This window comes from Alligator mississippiensis, chromosome 2 (genome assembly GCF_030867095.1).
Source record: "Alligator mississippiensis isolate rAllMis1 chromosome 2, rAllMis1, whole genome shotgun sequence".
NCBI classification, from domain to species: domain Eukaryota; kingdom Metazoa; phylum Chordata; order Crocodylia; family Alligatoridae; genus Alligator; species Alligator mississippiensis.
In genome coordinates, this window is record NC_081825.1 from 155,571,471 (window position 1) to 155,588,058 (window position 16,588).

At 43.4% G+C, this 16,588-nt stretch overlaps 1 protein-coding gene across 5 annotated transcripts in view; it reads left to right on the forward strand.

Moving 5' to 3' along the window:
• GRID2 (glutamate ionotropic receptor delta type subunit 2) overlaps positions 1 to 16,588 on the forward strand; it is a 1,388,363-nt gene that overhangs the window by 816,822 nt on the left and 554,953 nt on the right. For all 5 annotated transcript variants that reach the window (XM_019488092.2, XM_019488089.2, XM_019488090.2 and 2 more), the window contains exon 4: positions 1,811 to 2,016. In XM_019488092.2, the coding sequence (XP_019343637.1) occupies positions 1,811 to 2,016 (206 nt within the window). The remainder of the gene's footprint in view (positions 1 to 1,810; positions 2,017 to 16,588) is intronic.

A 16,588-nucleotide genomic window follows, 5' to 3' on the forward strand; every position in this document is an offset into this window, starting at 1 on the left:
GAAGCAACAAGCTTATTCCCCAGACAGCTTTCCATTCAGCCTCTGTCCCAGCTGTTAGACTATGTTCTGCTTGTCCATTGCCAGCTGGCTCTTTCCAGCTTCCACAGTGCTTCCAGCTCTTAACTCAAACCTGATTTCTGTCTTTTGAATGTCAATTGCTTTTCTTGTTCAAGGGTAGGGATGGAGAGGATATAGACTGCCTAGCTCACGTTTTTGGAGATTTCAACAATGTTCTCCTCCTATATCAGGAGGCTACCAAGATCTTTGAATTATTTTAATAAAAAATGAGAGACAAGGAAAACAGGAAAAGAACCATTATTCTGGAAAAATAGCAAGCTTCAATAAAACATGTTTTGGGGAAAGTTTTTTCAGTCCAGAATGGCATTTGACGAAGAAAGAACCACTCCAGGTCAGCCAGTGGTCAGGATGATTGCCTGGCATATGGGACCAAGTTTAACTTTGTGCTCCAAAGCCAAATCTTGTAAACTCTGGCCCAGTTAATCTATATGTATACAATGTAGAACACTTCCAATTGAAGACCTCCAGAGAGACCTACCCCAAAACAGCCAATAGTCCATGGATGAAAGTCACCTTCACCTCCATGCACCAATTTATTTATGCAAAGTGGAACAGTTCCAGCAAGAGGGAAACTTGCATTAGAATAGTTGATAGGCCAGTGGTCAGAGCAGTCTCCCAGTATGGGAGAATGGCATGGCAGATCAGGGACTTGAACAATATTTCTGTCTGCCAGCTAGTGCTTGGGATCGTGGGACCTCTCTGTAGTTTTGACTGTAAACTCCATCCTGGACCTGAGAAACGTTTTCCATCAAAACTCATATGTTTCTTCAAATAGCATTGGTTTTGATAAACTGCCATCCTTCCTCCTAACCCCCCCCGCCCCCGAAAAATAACCCTCCCAATCAGTCAACTAAACAATAAATGCTCAATCAGCAATATTTAAGGGATGCCATGGAAGACTGTACTGGATGATGAACTGAGCATTTGCTTTTGTCTTTCATTTCTTCCCTACGTGTTTTTAGGAAGAGTGTACTCAGAATGAGCCAGCAGTCTCATTACAGCACTTTCTATGTGGAAACACATAATGCCTGTTTTTGTTCTCTTTTTTTAACATTAAATTCAGACAGCAGCTATTGTATCTATTGAGGAAGGTGTTTGTAATTCTACAGTACATGTTATGGTTGTGTCTGGGGAAAAAAGGAGGGGAAAAAGGAAGCAAAATGTTTATACAACTTAGACTCAATCCTCAAGCTTTTTTGGCAAATGGCTAGCACAAGCTGCATAGCAACTAAATTTAGGCATTCAGAAGGTCCATGCTGTTCCAGTAGCAGTTGTACTGCTATGATAACACCTTTTGTAGTCCCCCACCACCTGAAAAACAGTGGTGGGGGGAAGAAAGAATGGTGTGATATGTTTCAGTCTGATAGCTTAGCCTTCCTTCTCCCTTTCTTCACATGTGTTCAGTGTAAAACTGCTCAGAGTTTTATAGGGCTAGTAAGTATTGAAAATAATATGAATAAGTGAATGAGAACAGCAACTACAAATATTGTTAAATGGTTCTAATGGCCTTTATTTGAACCAAAACCAGTGCATAAAAGTTCTTTTCCATATTTTTACACTTTTAAGAAATGTCATAAGCATAGCTGGGGAACAGTTCCAATGAATATTAAGTTAAGGTGGCCTTTGGGGTTTACCTGACACAGAATAAAATGCTGCTTCAAGATAAGCCAAATACTTTTTGTCTCCTTTCTATAGGCTAATTAGCATTTTGATGGGCTTTTGATGTTTCTAGATATCCGTGGAATACAAGAGTTTTTGGACAAAGTGTCTCAGCAGGGAATGGATGTAGCACTGCAGAAAGTAGAGAACAACATCAATAAAATGATCACAGGGCTGTTTGCCACCATGAGAATAGAAGAACTAAATCGCTACCGGGACACTCTGAGGAGGGCCATTCTTGTAATGAATCCATCAACAGCCAAGTCCTTCATTACAGAGGTAAGTGATTTAAAATGGTAATTTCCCCTCCTAAATCTGTTAGCCTTGGTCAAAAGATCCATTTTACATGACTTTTAGTATAAAAAATATGTACATGCATAATAAGCTAGGCTCTCTCTTTAAAGCCAAAACTAGAATTAATTTTTAGGTTCAGGCTGAGAGTTCATCTTCCACGAGAAAAATAATTCAGAAGCATACAAAAAAACTAAACTTCTAAGCTTCTTAACATTTATGGATATTGCATTGCCATTTTCCTCTGATACATTCACTCATGAGTATCCACTTTAATCCTGAAAATAATTATTTTTTTTAATCACACTTATGGAGATGACTGTTTTACCTGACTGTTACATTGAAATATTTAGGCCTTTTTATTAAATTAAGCTTAGCTATGATCTATTTGATTTTCATGGGCAAATAGTTTTAAGTCAAATAAAAATACATGTCTGAAGAATTGTAAAATAATGGAATGCAGTGGTATTGACATATTTAAGCAAACTGGATTATTGGTTGAAATGTAATTTGCTAAAGTTTTTTGTTTTGGTGGGATGGATGTTGATTTTTGGTTTGAGATTCCCCCTCCCCCTTCTTTTATTCCAGTAAAACAATATATTTTTAATTGGGGAGCCAGGATGGGTTGGGGTTTTGGCACTGAAAAGTAGGAGGGAAATATTAATAAAATACAGAGCTGTTAGAGATTACAGAATTATCATCAAATTAGTCCAGAGGAGCAGGCTTTGTGGCCTACTTTTTGCAGTCATCAACATGTAACAATTGAAGGCTTATTTAAATGGCATATGTCAGGGGTCAGCACCCTACAGCCGGCAGGCTGGATACAACCCATGAAGCTATTGGACCCAGCCCACAGAGCTTTGGCAATGTTCATCTGGGAGCTTCCCTGTGTTGTGCTGCATCCAGGTGGTAGGGAAAAGCAGCATCATTGACAGCAGCAGCCAGGTCCTAGTTCCCGCTTTCTAGGATATGAGCTGGGCCATTCTGGCCCACCACCCCAGATGTTGCTGACCCCTGACATGGGATGGGTAGGATTTTCAGACGCCTCTATGGGCATACCTACGCTATTGAAGGAACATGTTAAGGAAAGCTGCAGTGAAGCATGAAATTCCACTCCATATGCTATACTCTGAAAAGAATGTAATGCAGCTGTTCTGGCTATAACACAGAGAGCTCTCCAACAAGCATACAATGGAATTTATTAGTGTACACATAATACAGTATTGAGTGGCTACACTGCATCTTTTGATGTAGCACCTGTGAAGCAGGGATGCCACATGTCACTGTAACTGTCTATAGTTCAGTCCTGTAGCAGTGTAGACATAACTGAGTCTCATTAGCTTTCAGTCTTTTAGTAGAAGGTTTGTCCCAAACTACATAGGCATTTTGGGGAATCCAACCGTATTCCCATCAATTCATGATTCAGAATGTTATGTTCCCATTTCCAAAATAAACCCTTTTTCTTAGATTTAACATTAATCTCTTTCAGGTTGGATTTATTTGTCAGCAATATAATTGATACAAAAATATTAAATTAAAATTGTAAGTAACCTTAGTTTTGTCTGTGTGCTGCCATTGATTCAGGCATCCTGATTTCTAAGACTATACAAAAAAGACCTACTTTTGGGTACAGCATTTTAGTACCTTGCACAATAAGATGTCCGTATTAAAATGGAATCATCAATTAGGCACATAAAAGTGCATGCCTATAAGGATATTTACACACATTTGTATAACTATATGTATAAATTCCCATTTAGAAAAGTAATTATCCAAACTCCTTGAATTATTGCTCATTTAGACATGCAACCATGAGAAATTAGATAGAAGTCACATTAAATAACCCATTGCATGGGGCTTTGAAAATTTGACACTTAAAGGTCTAAGATGTTCTGTTTATGTGAATTCAAACATATGGCTTTGACTGGCACTGTCCAGTTTTTTTGTCAGATATTCTGATGTCATCTTACAACTTCAAGACTCTGCTGCCTGTAACTAATATGAATGTCACAATATCTGTTTATTTATATTCTACCCATCATTGCAGAATCGGAGTGTTTTAGAAGGTATAAGAGTTAAAATGGATGAGATATCCCTATACTGTAACCCTTCCATACTTTTTTTCCCTAATGCAGGCACAGAGGTGTCTTTACTACTTTTTAATAACTTGCTCTGCAGAAAAGCCAAGTTTTAAAAGTGATCTTTGATCTAGATCTGAAAGCAGCAAAGGCGATATTTGTAGGTATTGCAACTCAATGAGAATGTGTTTGAAAGGCATATGTAATTTATCCAAAAAATATGCATTCTTTCTGTCACCCTTTACCTTGCCATGTTTAGATGTGATGGAGTGCTCTAGTAGTCATGGTCCCATTCTTGGAGGTAAAGTCATTAAGATTTTAAAGCTATTTTGGAAAAAAAAGGAAGCTAACCAAAATAAAACAACACACCAACCCCCTCCCCTCCCCTCCACCCCCGCCCACCGATCCTCCATTGAGAAACATGCCTTCATGCTGTTTTCTCATGAGGGACAATTAGTTTTGTAAAGAGTTCCCTTTCTTGGCAGAATGGCCTTGATAAATGAAACAACTGAAGAATAGAGATATAACATAGATGTTGCCTCAGTAATCTCTTTTTTTGGTGGGGGAACAAATGAGAGAAGCCTGGGAAAGGGATGCACTACAAACTCTTGCTAACAATAGCTAATGTATTTACTCAAATCCAAGATGGGTTTTTCCTTCCATTTAATATGGGGGTAAAACCCCTCATCTTCGATTCAAGTACAAGGAGGCAGGGGCCAGGCAGTTGTTGCGCCTCTGGCCTCAACCCAGGATTCAGGCTGGAGCTGCAGCTGCTGTCTGCCCCCCTGTTACCTCTGCTTTTCTTTCTTTCCTACTGCAGCCACTTCCCCATGCCTGCCCTCCACTCTCTAACCACTTCTCACCCTTCCTTCTCCCTATCTCCCACAGCCTCTGCATCACCACCTTTCTCTCCCCCCCTGCCCCATCTCTTACTCTTCCACTGGCTGTGCTGCAGTCTGGGGCATGGAGCACATGTTTGCTGAAGCCTCAGCAGGGCCTGATAGCAGTGATGACAGCTCTGGCCAGGCCCTGGAGCCTGCTGGAGCAAGGGTAAATGGTGGCGGGGGAGTGAGGTTTCAGGGGAGAAGAGATCCCATGGCTGTGGAGAGGCAGAAGCATCATGGGGGTAGGAAGCAGGGGAGGCAAGTGGTAGGGGAGAAGTAGGGGTGTGCGAAGCTTCAGTTGCAGATTCGATTTGGTGAAGATTCGGCTCAGTTCAGCAGCTGAATAATCAAATCTAAATCAAATTGGGAGACCCATTACAAGCTCCAAATCAATTTGAAGCGTTCAAATCAATTTGAAAAAGATTTGGTGATTTGGAAGGCAGTCTTGCAGGAAAAACAGAAACTGCGAAGGGGTGGGGAGGGGGAGAAAAACTGCTCTGATATTGACATCTGTAGCTGACCAGTGACTAATCTTTCCCTGAGTGTTTTTTCCAATCACAGTGCTCTAGGGGAGGGATGTAGAAACAGTATATAAGGCTATGTGTGAAGCGTTTCTCTGCCTTTTGAGAGCTGTCTGTCTGGAAGCAACAGCGTGTCAAAGATACTGGCTTCCCAGTTATTCTCTCTTCTTGGAAAGGATTGGATACACCTTACTAACTACCCTTGCCTAGAATCCCTCTACTTATCCCTATCCAATCCATTCGTTTCAACTTATTCTTCCCCCAAAATCCTCTTATTTGTTCTTGTTATTTTTCCCCCCCTACACTTTTTAAAAAGAAAGCTGTGTTTTCCCTGGCAGTGTGTCATCCATCACTGTGCAGGAAAGCACATATATTTTACACACACACACACACATACACATGCACACACATGTTAAACAGATACGAGATATATTACACACACATATTAAACACATACAAGTTATATTACACACACACACACACATTGTCCAGCACAGCAAATATTATGAAGCACGCTGGAAAGGCAGGTGCCAGGTCTTCTGGCAGGAGAGGGCGCGGGGCTAGAGGGGGTAGGGGGAGAGCTGCAAATCTGCCCCCCACAAACATAGACACACCCTCTTTCCTGGAAGCGATGAGTCTTCTGCTGCCAGTGGGAGCAAGGAGGTGGGAGCAGTACCTTATTCTGCACCACCTCCACTAACACCAGAAATAGCCACTAGCACCAGCGTGATGGTCTCCTCCATCCCAATTTCAGGCTCCCTGTGCCAGAGGAGGAGCTGGATCTGGAAGCAGGGGAGCTGAATGCCATAGCCAGGGAAAATCTGGGGAAGGGGGTGGGGATCTGAGTTTGTGCTCCACACCCCTCCAAGTTCCCCTAGAGGCAAGTCTCCTTCTCCAGAAGGCACCAGAAGGAAGTTGTGGGGGCAGGTGGCTCAGCTTCCCCGGTTGTGTGTCTGCCTGGTGAGGAGGGGGATAAGGCAGGATCCCCACCCTCAACACAGAAGTGGGGGAGTGGGGATAGTAGGATCATTTTGAGTTGGCAGATGATCCCAGGTATGCTGCCTGCCAACATTGCCAAAGGCAAATCAACCAGGGCAAGGAGATTCATTCATTGTGGTCCAGTACGGTCCATGTGCTGGCAGGCATGTGCAACCCGAAGGTAAAGGGAAGCATCTGGCCTATTGAGCAGTCTGCAGCCAGATGTGGCAGGATCTGGCCATGGTTGCCCGGGAACACCTGTCCTGTCCACTGACCAATGTTCCAAGTGAGAGGGTGTTCAGCATTGTTGGGGATGTTGTGACACCCCACCTCACCTCCTTGGATCCTAGTTTGGTGGAGCAGTTGGTGTTCCTGACAGTGAACCTTCCACTGCTGGGGTTCCCCAAGCTCCACATGCAGACAAAGTGAGTACCTCCCTCTTCACTCTGTACCTATTTCCTTTCTTTAGTTGCTTTCACTACAATTTAATGCCCCACTCTCAGAGCTGGAGGTGGCACTCATTGCATCACCAGCCATCACGGGAAAAACATCTCCCTGCTGAGCTCCTGTGCCAAGATGAACTTGGACTGGGGCTATGGGGAAGGAGGAGGCTCCAGGCCCTAGGCATGACCTAAAACTGCACCCTACCAGGGTAGGGGGGGCCTGGTGGGATTGCCGGTAGTGTGGCAGCCCCAGGAAAGGCCAGGACCACTAACCTCCCTGGTGAAACATGGGTAGAGGGCACCTGATAACCTCCAGCCACCACACGTGTGCACATGCATGCACGCACACACACACGCACGCACAGAGTCCTTGCTGGAGAAAGCCATTTGCAAGGCATGGGCCACAGTGTAGGGAAGGTACAGAGCTGTGGAATGGATGTCACCCCTAGACATCAGGGACCTAAATGGGCAGCCTCCAGCCTAGGTAACACCTGAATCTGTTTTCCATCAAGGTGTGGCAGGAGAAAGAGGGGTGGGTGGTTGGCCCAGAAATATATATCTATATTGAGTCTATGATTTTTTTATATCTAGTAGATTTATGAAGTGAAGTTTGTAGGCTTGTTTACAAATGATGTTTTGTAAATTCCCTTTGAGGAACAGGGCTGAGAGATTGGAGAGAGAGTTGTTTTCTTGTGAGAAATGTGCCCCCACTGGTTGTCGAGTGTTCTTGTCTTTAGTGGATGCAGGTGTTGTTTGGTCTCTCCTGCGTATTTACCATCAGGGCATTTGGTGCACTGGATAAGATGTATTATGTTTCTGGAGGTGCAGCTGTAAGATCCAGGAATGGTGATGGTTCTGTTGTGGAGTGTAGTAATTGTGGGGGCACTGGAAATATGTTGGTAGGTTTTGTATTTCTTGTTGTGGCATGGTCTGGATCCATTCGATGTGTTTTGGGTTGTGGGAAGTTGGCTTCTGGTGATGAGATTAGCAAGGTTCAGTGCTTGTTTGAATTTACAAAACACTTTTCATAGATGAGCCTATGAACTGCACTTCATCAAACTCCTTGATAAAAAAACAAAGAAACAAACAAAAAAAACCTCATGGACTCAATGTAGACATTGGATTGAATCTGATTTGGCCAAATCAACTCAGTACAGTGATCCAAATTGCTGTCCCCCAAATCAGCTGAATCCAAATTGAATACTGACTGCTTTGCACAATCCTTGTAATTAGACATCATATTCGTCTAGGGAGAAAGTGTTTTGTTCTGTGACCCTACAGACATACAGGTCCTTTGTCTCACTTCAAGTACCACCTAAGGTACATGGGACAAAACATGCTATTGCTTCTTTTCTGGACATTATGGTATGCATGTATAAGGTTATCCTAACAAACTGGCCAGTCTGTGTGCTCTTATCTGCCACCGACTGGCAGAGGAGCAGTAATGCAACCTGAAAGGGGTGCTTATGTAAATGGATGTGCCACTCCTGTTTTGATCTGCCTAAATCCAGACCAGTCAAAACCATGTCAAGTGCAACATCGCTTTGAAGCCTAAGTGTGTCCACACATGGTTAATCAGGAACAATTGCATATTCAGACAAGCCCTTGGTTTTTATAGCTTGTATATCCTGAGCTACAGCTGCTGGCTCAAATACCTAATTGGCTTTAGCTGTCAGCCCTGCCTGGACTGATATCTACAGCAGGCTTTCCAGTTTCAGCTCTTTTTACTGAGCTACCAAAAGGGCTAACCCTTTTCATGGTTCAGCTGAAACCGGGGTTCATTCAACCACTCTCAGCTGTAGTAAATGTTGGCTTGATTGCTGTGCAAGCAACAGCCTTTCCAAAGTAAATAGTCACACACAGACCTGTGTAAATTGGCAGCCTGCAAAGTGGAGATGCCTTGAGGTAGAATTTATCTTTCTTCTGACCCTCTGATATTTTTTTTTACTTTTAAATAAAAGCACTTTGGTTTCCTTAAAACAAAAAAAGCATTTCTGCTTTATCTGTGCTGATCTCTGCTTTGTAGCTAGCTTTTTTTTTTCAAATCTGTTGAGTTTGCAATGATGACATCAACATTTATAAATTATATATAAAAAAAAGTTTATAAGATTTTTTTTTCTCTTGCCTTGCTGCTCTTGACAAGTATGTAGCAATGTTATATCTTTGGAGCTCTGTATAGGTATCAACTGTCTGCTCCATACAACTGTCTTTTGAGAATGATGATAAAGCAGGATGATTTCCATTTACAGGTGAGAAAGTGAGAACCAGTGGGCCTAGATGTGCCCCAGATGCCCTTTATGGAATAGATAATATTGTGAGGAAAGGCATAAAGGGTAAAGCAGGGCAAGAAGTAGATGGAATGTAGCTGTTAAAGTGAGGGTTCAAAAGTAAGGAGAGATGAGCAGGGTATGACAAAGTTTTAAAATAGAGTGTGACAAGATAAAGGTCCTATAGCTTATACAGGATTATCAGCTTTGCTCATCTAGGCAGAATACAAAAAGGAAAGAGAACTGAGGGGAACAATGTGATTTCTATCCTGTTTAGCAAAAAGAACAGTGTGGAAGAGAAACAATTGTGGGGAACAATACAGTGTTCGTTAAGTGGTTAGGGCAGATAACAGATAAACCTATAGACAAGGGGCCTTAAAAGATCTGAGGCTTAGAGCTCTATTTCCAGTCCATGGTTAGTAAAACTGCTGCCCCATTCACAGAGAGAATGAATGGTTTGGTATTCTGTGCAAAGAGATGAAGAGCTAGATGGAACAGGTGATGAGTTTGGAAGGTTAGGAATTGAAGATTATTTTAGCCGGTCAGAATCAGATAGCCTAAACAAAACCAGGATTCAGTAAACCAAGCATGAAATAATATTATCATTGTGAGGAAGGGTTCTAGTGGTAAAGAAAATGAAACTGTGTGCTTTTTAGCATTTCATGGTAGAAACAGAGCCTGTCTGAGAATTCCAAAATGTCTTTATCTGAGGCTCATGGCCCACCCATTAGGTCATGTTCTCTATCATAAACTTGGGAAAACTCCAGTCCCCTCAGTTTACTCGGCTTTAATGTTTTCTATCCTTACAAATGCCTGTTAATTCTGTTGTAAGTGATGAGTTCAAAAAGTCATAATTTAACTTCCAAGGCTCAGTCCTGCAATACTCTGAGTTTGCTAGCACTTAAACAGGTGCTTTAACTGTAAACAATCCCAGTGAACTTGCTCACAGGTTTAAAGTTAAGCACATAACTATTCTTCAGGACTGGTCTAGAATACTCAGCACCTTCAGAGACTGAACCGTCCAGGTACAGACATTACACTTTTACCGGTATAAGTGATCAGAAATTGGTCTATACCTGTATCAGAAAAGAAGTTCAGCATACATAGATTGGTTTAAAAATGGTCTAAGATTTGTCCCCTCTCCTCCACCAAAAAGTGAATGTGTGCTCTGTTCACTACCAATCTAAACAATACCACTTACAGAAAACTGTATAACTTAGATTGATTCTGCCTTGGGCTTTTTGAAAGTCTGTACCTAGCCTAAGTGTTTTTGTCATAAACAATGCAGTTGTGGGCCTGTAATGTGAAGTTGTTTATAGTTTTGTAGTCTATGAAAATATGTCTAAAATAGATGATGTGCAAAGCTAATTGCTAATTTTAAATGTGAGAACTGCAGCCAAAAAACACTGTTGGCTGTGCTTGTAAGAGCAACGTATGGACATTTCCAAAGTATTATCCTGTGTATAAGTTATTTTATTTGTTCCTGTTCACCCTCAAGATAAGGAAATTAAAATCATATATAACTGTGTTAGATATTACTGCTATTAGCTGTGCATGATTTTTACTTCCTACATTTCACCTTGTGAACCTGGCAAATTAAAGTGTCTTATAATTCTGCCACCGTCTATTGATACATGTTGGTTCCATGATAAGGGTGGTGTTGGTTGGAAAGATTCAAATGGTATACATGGCAGCCTTCATAAATTAGTAACTGTTTAATAAATGCACTTTTAAAATGTTCAGGGGAAACTGAATAATAAGTCTCTCCAATTTATGACTTTTGTGTTTGTTGAAGGGACAGGAGAGGGGATGAATGCATGTCAAGTGAGTATTTTAAAAGATTTATGCCATCATGGTACTCATCTCTGCCACGCTATTTTGAATATTCCCCATAATTATAAAAGGTAGCAGCATATATTTTATAAAATTATATCGATAAAGGTAGTGAATATCCAGCTTTTTTGGTGCCTCGTTTTCAGAGAGAGTGGAGTATTTTGAATAAATATTAAATAAATACTAAAGGATATAATTTTTATTGAGTGGCAAGGTTATGATTCTACAAGGTTTCAGCACTATCTCTAAACATGTAGCAAGTCTAGAATAATTTATTTCTGAGCTGCAGGAAGAATGGAAAGGATTTGCTTTAGTGATCTGTAGCACTCAAGGCAAGCTTATTCTTTGTAAATATCTATTTATGGAGTCACAGCAGACAAGTCAACTTTTTCTGCCCATGGTTTATCCAACCTTTTATTTATTCAAAGTTCATGGGAGGTCTATCTTTTCACTTTATACCAAGATGTTTTTGCTCATTGAATTTCACAAACTTCATATGGGTATCATGTTGACATTTGGACTTGTGATTTTATAAAGGAAATTATTTTTTTACCTATCTGTTTCTGTTCTCTGGGAAACAACATTGATTCTCAAAGAATCACATCGAATGAACTGTATTTGATGGAATAAAGATTAAGAAAGAAAGAAGGAAAGAAAGCAAAGATAATGGACCTGATTCTGCTCTTCCTGAAGTCTGGGCAAAATTCCTGATGTTGTCATTGGGAACAGGATTGGGTTCAGTGTATGCTGCGGTTTTAAGAATTAAACTCTTTTTTTTGTTAAACAACCATGTTGACACACAAGAGGACTGTACTCTCAAAGGGCATATTTATGCTAGCTTCAGAGTATTCTAGGGAGCACCAAAGTTTAGTGCGTTCTGTGCATGCTAAAACCTGAAATAGATGTAATATAGTTGCATTGTATCCATGATATGCTGAGAAGTCAGCACTTTGTCTCAGGTATATGGTGTGTGACTAGTTCCACTCCCTGTAAAGTGTCCACATTACCTCTGTTTCTGTGCATGGGGATGAAATATGCTGTCTTCAGTATACCAATTCCTAGCATGGTTCAGACACTTTGTAGAATTACCCGAAGGCAAATGCTTGGAATTCAGTGGCCTGTACAGTGCAAAAGTTGATAATATTAGATAATTTTGAGAAGTGGTAATTTTAGGCATTTTTCAGCTTTTCCACTTGTTTAAAAGTTTCATCCTCTAAAACACGGCTAATTGGTTTTAACTGATTCCTGTGAAATCTAATATTTTTTAAATAGCATCTAAATTGCTTTTGAAATAAAACTTAGGTTTCTAAGTCACATAGGTGCCTTTGAACATTTGACCCTGAATTCTTATTTATTACAACTCATCTCCCTTTCATGTAACATATATTGTCATTGTTATAAAACTATAATTATCATAGCATATTAGTAATTTTGTATTGAAAGTTAGAAATGGCAGTTTTCTGAGGATAAAAGGAAGTCTTCCACTGTCAGAGCCTCTCATCTTGTCTCGTCCATCTTCTGTCCAACCTCGTTGGATATTCTGCTCCTTGGGGTTGATTTTTACTCATTGGGCATGTCCAGATGAGCCTGCATGTGCCTCTTGCAGCGTCTCAAACCCCTTTGAGATGCTGCAAGAGGCATGTGCAGGAACAGGAAAAGGTTCCTCCTGCTAGCAATTCTCATTAAAAAGTTAGGCAACTGGCATTGATGCCTATGCAGTCAGATGGATTGCAAATTGGCTGAGGGGCTGCACCCAGAGTGGTGGTGGACAGGTCATATTTGACCTGGAGGGATGTGGGCAGTGGATTCCCCCAGGGCTCGGTCCTCGGACCTGCACTGTTCAATTTCTTTATTAGAGATTTGGACGAGGGGGTGAAAAGCGCCCTGTTCAAATTTGCTGACAACACCAAGATTTGGGGCAAGGTGGGCATGCTAGAAAGGAGGGGCAGGATACAACTAGACCTAGACAGGTTACAGGAATGGGCTAATAAGAATAGGATGGGATTCAATACTGACAAGTGCAGGGTACTGCATTTGGGCAGTAGGAACCAGCAGCATACCTGTAGGCTGGGGAATTCCCTTCTTGAAAGCACAGTGACAGAAAGGGAACTTGGAGTCATTATCAAATCCAAAATGAACATGGGCCGCCAATGTGAGGATGCTATCAGTAAAGCTAACTGCACCTTGTCATGCATCCACAAATACATTACAAGAAGGACCAAGGAGGTGATCCTCTGCCTCTCTGCTACACTGGTCAGGCCACAGTTGGAGTACTGCGTCCAGTTCTGGGCGCTGCACTTCATGAGGGATATGGCTAGTATTGAGAGGGTCCAGAGGAAGGCCACTCACATGATCTGGGGACAGTGGGGCAGACCCTATGAAGAGAGGCTACAGGACCTGAACCTGTTCAGCCTTCACAAGAGAAGGATGAGAGAGGACCTGGTGCCCGTCTATAAACTTGCTTGGGGGACCAGCGGGTAATGGGAGAGACCCTGTTCCCCCCAAGCACCTCCTGGAGTAACAAGGAATAACAGCCATAAATTGTTTGAGAGTAGGTTCAGGCTGGACATTAGAAGGCACCACTTCACAGTTAGGGTGGCTAGGATCTGGAACCAACTTCCAAGGAAAGTGGTGCTGGCTCCTACCTTGGGGGTCTTTAAGGGGAGGCTTAATAATTACCTAGCTGGGGTCATATGAGCTCAACCCTACCAGGGGTCATATGAGCCCAGTGTTCATTCCTGCCCAGGGCAGGGGGTTGGACTTGATGATCTACTTAGGTCCCTTCTGACCCTACGTATATGAAAATTAGAAGGGTTAAAAAAAAAAAAAACGGAACTAAAAAAAGCAGGGCAGGTTGGGACCATGCCCTCAGTCAACCAGAGGCTGGGTCCTCCACAGAGACACTCTGGCTGCCAGAGCATTTCTATGGTTGGCCCTCGACCTGGTGCTGAAGCATGCTGCCTGCCTGTGCAGGGCAGGCAGCGTGCCAACAACAGGGCTCCAGTGTAAGTAAGTAAGGGGTTGGGAGAGCTAGAGGAAGGGGAGGGGACTATGGGGGGACCCCCACTGGCCTTACCTGCTCCCCCAGCCCCCCCCCAATTCCTGCCCTGCCCAGCCCTATCCCCTGCCTGCCCCCTGAGCCTCCTGATCCCTTCCCCACCCAGCCCCAGCCCCCACCTACCCTATAGGCCCCCCAATCCTTGCCCTGCTCGGCCCTGGCCCAGCCCCCAAGGCTTCCAATCCCTGCCCCACCCCAGCATCCCCACAATAAAAAACAAAACAAACCACCACCAGCACTTACCACTGGGGCCCCACCCACACAGCACAGGGCAAGTTGAAAGCTCCAGCGGCCCCAGCCTGGGCCCTGCTGTCCTGTGCTGCCTGGGGGAGGCTCTGCTAGGAGGCCCCAGAGCACCCCCCAGCCCCTGTGTCTGCAGTGAGTAGAGGCTTTTCTTTTCTTTTTTGGTTTTTTAAAGTGCCAGTGCCTGGGGTTCAGGGGTGCAGCCCTGGGGGCCTGGGGGTGCAAGTGGGGGATAGGACTGGGTGGGGCAGCCATTGGGGGGCCTGGGGGAGTGGGGGGGTGGGGGGGTGGGGCAGCCATCGTGGGGGCTGCAGCAGCTGGTGGGGGATGGGGCCAGGTGGGGCAGCAATTGTGGGACTGGGATGGGGCATGTGGGCCTGGTGAGGGGGGGTGGTAGCCCCCGCAGGGGCCATTTAACCCCTGGTGGGGGGGACCATAGCCCCTGAGTGGGGCATAGCCTCTGTTGGGGGGCAGCAAAGTATATACTCATGAAACATGTATTTAGAGTTCACTTTATTACTATGATAGAGACACTGGTAGTCTTCCAAATTGCTTTAACATTGTAGATATATCAATAAAACATTGCCCTACTGATTGCTCGCTCTCTCTCTCTCTTTATAGTTGTCTTTTGTTTTAATTGTGGAGGGACATGGATTCTGATGTATTTAACAGAGTGACTTGGGGATTTTTTTATCAGGGATTTTTCAGTTTTCCAATAGGGAACACCAGAATTCCTGCTAGGGAGGGCAGTGGCAGGACCCTGCTTGCTCAGAGCTGGCACCTTGGACCCATCTGGCTGTGGCTGTTCTGGCCAAATGGGGCCAGGAGGACATGCTTTGAAAGTTCAAAGCAGGCCACCACACCCAGAATCTAGGCGATAGCTTCCTAGGTGCCCGGGCAGGGGGCACACATGGCAGTAGTGCTGGACAGAGGCCAACCCTGCAGCCACAGTCCACTGGCAGCTGTCCCAGGGGCAGACGCCTCTAGTGGCTGTGCAGTTCCCATCTGGGTCTGGTAGGTGCACAGCAGGTCACAGCCAGGCAGCAGCCCCCACTGCCAGACTGCTGTAGTGGGTAGAGGGTGCAGGGAACTCTCAAGGCTGCTTCAGCAGTCCAGCTGGCACAAGGGGCAGTGTCCCCAGGTACCAATTGGCTGGGCCCCAGAAGCTCCTGAGAGTGAATAGCCCTTAGCTACTTGCCAGGACAGCTTTTTGTACTGATGGAGTCAGGACAGGGCAGCTTTTTATACCGCTGGGGACAGCACAGGTGCTGGCCCTGGGCCCTAACTCCCCCTGGCTGCAGATCCAGGAGGATTCAGGCAGGGTTATTTTGCTCCAAGTGGCATAATTTGCTCCACAACAAAGTGCATGTCCAAGCACGTATGCTGAGCAAAAAGCCCCGGCCCAAATTTGCACCACTTCTATTTGAGCTGCTGCAAGCACATGTTCTTGCATATGTGGACGCACCCATTAAGTCCAGTTTAAAAAAGTAATATTTTTTCTGTCATAGAATCCTTTGAAGAGCATTGTTACCCTTTGTAGAGTCTATTGCCAATATCAAAACTTTTTGAGTAGAATTAATCCAGCACCATATGCCCTATTGGAAGATGTTGTTGTTAATAACAAATGGATGCTCTGTGTCTTCATTTCCTGTATTTCATTATTGTCTTCACAACAGCTCTAAATTGAGCTGACAGCTTAAAGGATCTTTTCACAATAAATCCCAAATCCCCTTCCTCATCAAGATGTGGAACACACTGGACATTCTTTTCAATGGATGAAAAGGCGTTCCCTTGGCAAATCATGTTCTATCTTTTTTTGTTGTTGTTGTTTTTATTTTTTTTTTGGGGGGGGGGGTGTTTAAACCATGAAAGTTCATGGATTTATATTCCCATCCAGATTCTTGACCCAAGGCTATTATAAATTGTCTACAGACCATTTAGTTGATGGGTGATTGCTGGAGGTAAATGTTGCAATTGTTTGTATTTCAAAGTAGTGTGCCCTGTGAGGATTGATCCATGGATTGGTGGTATTATAGATTTCATACGCACAGTCTTTTGGCAGAGGTTACAGGTTAAGTGCTGAGGGGGGTTTGCCATTCAGCAGGTAAAAGAAGCTAGAGCTTCAGTGATAAACCAGTTAGCCTAAATGGGATTTACACCCAATAAAGCTATAATCATCACTATGCAAAAATAAGTCATACCTCCCTAGTTTCACTTTTTGTGTATAGGAGAAAACCTAGATATGAAAGGATGGA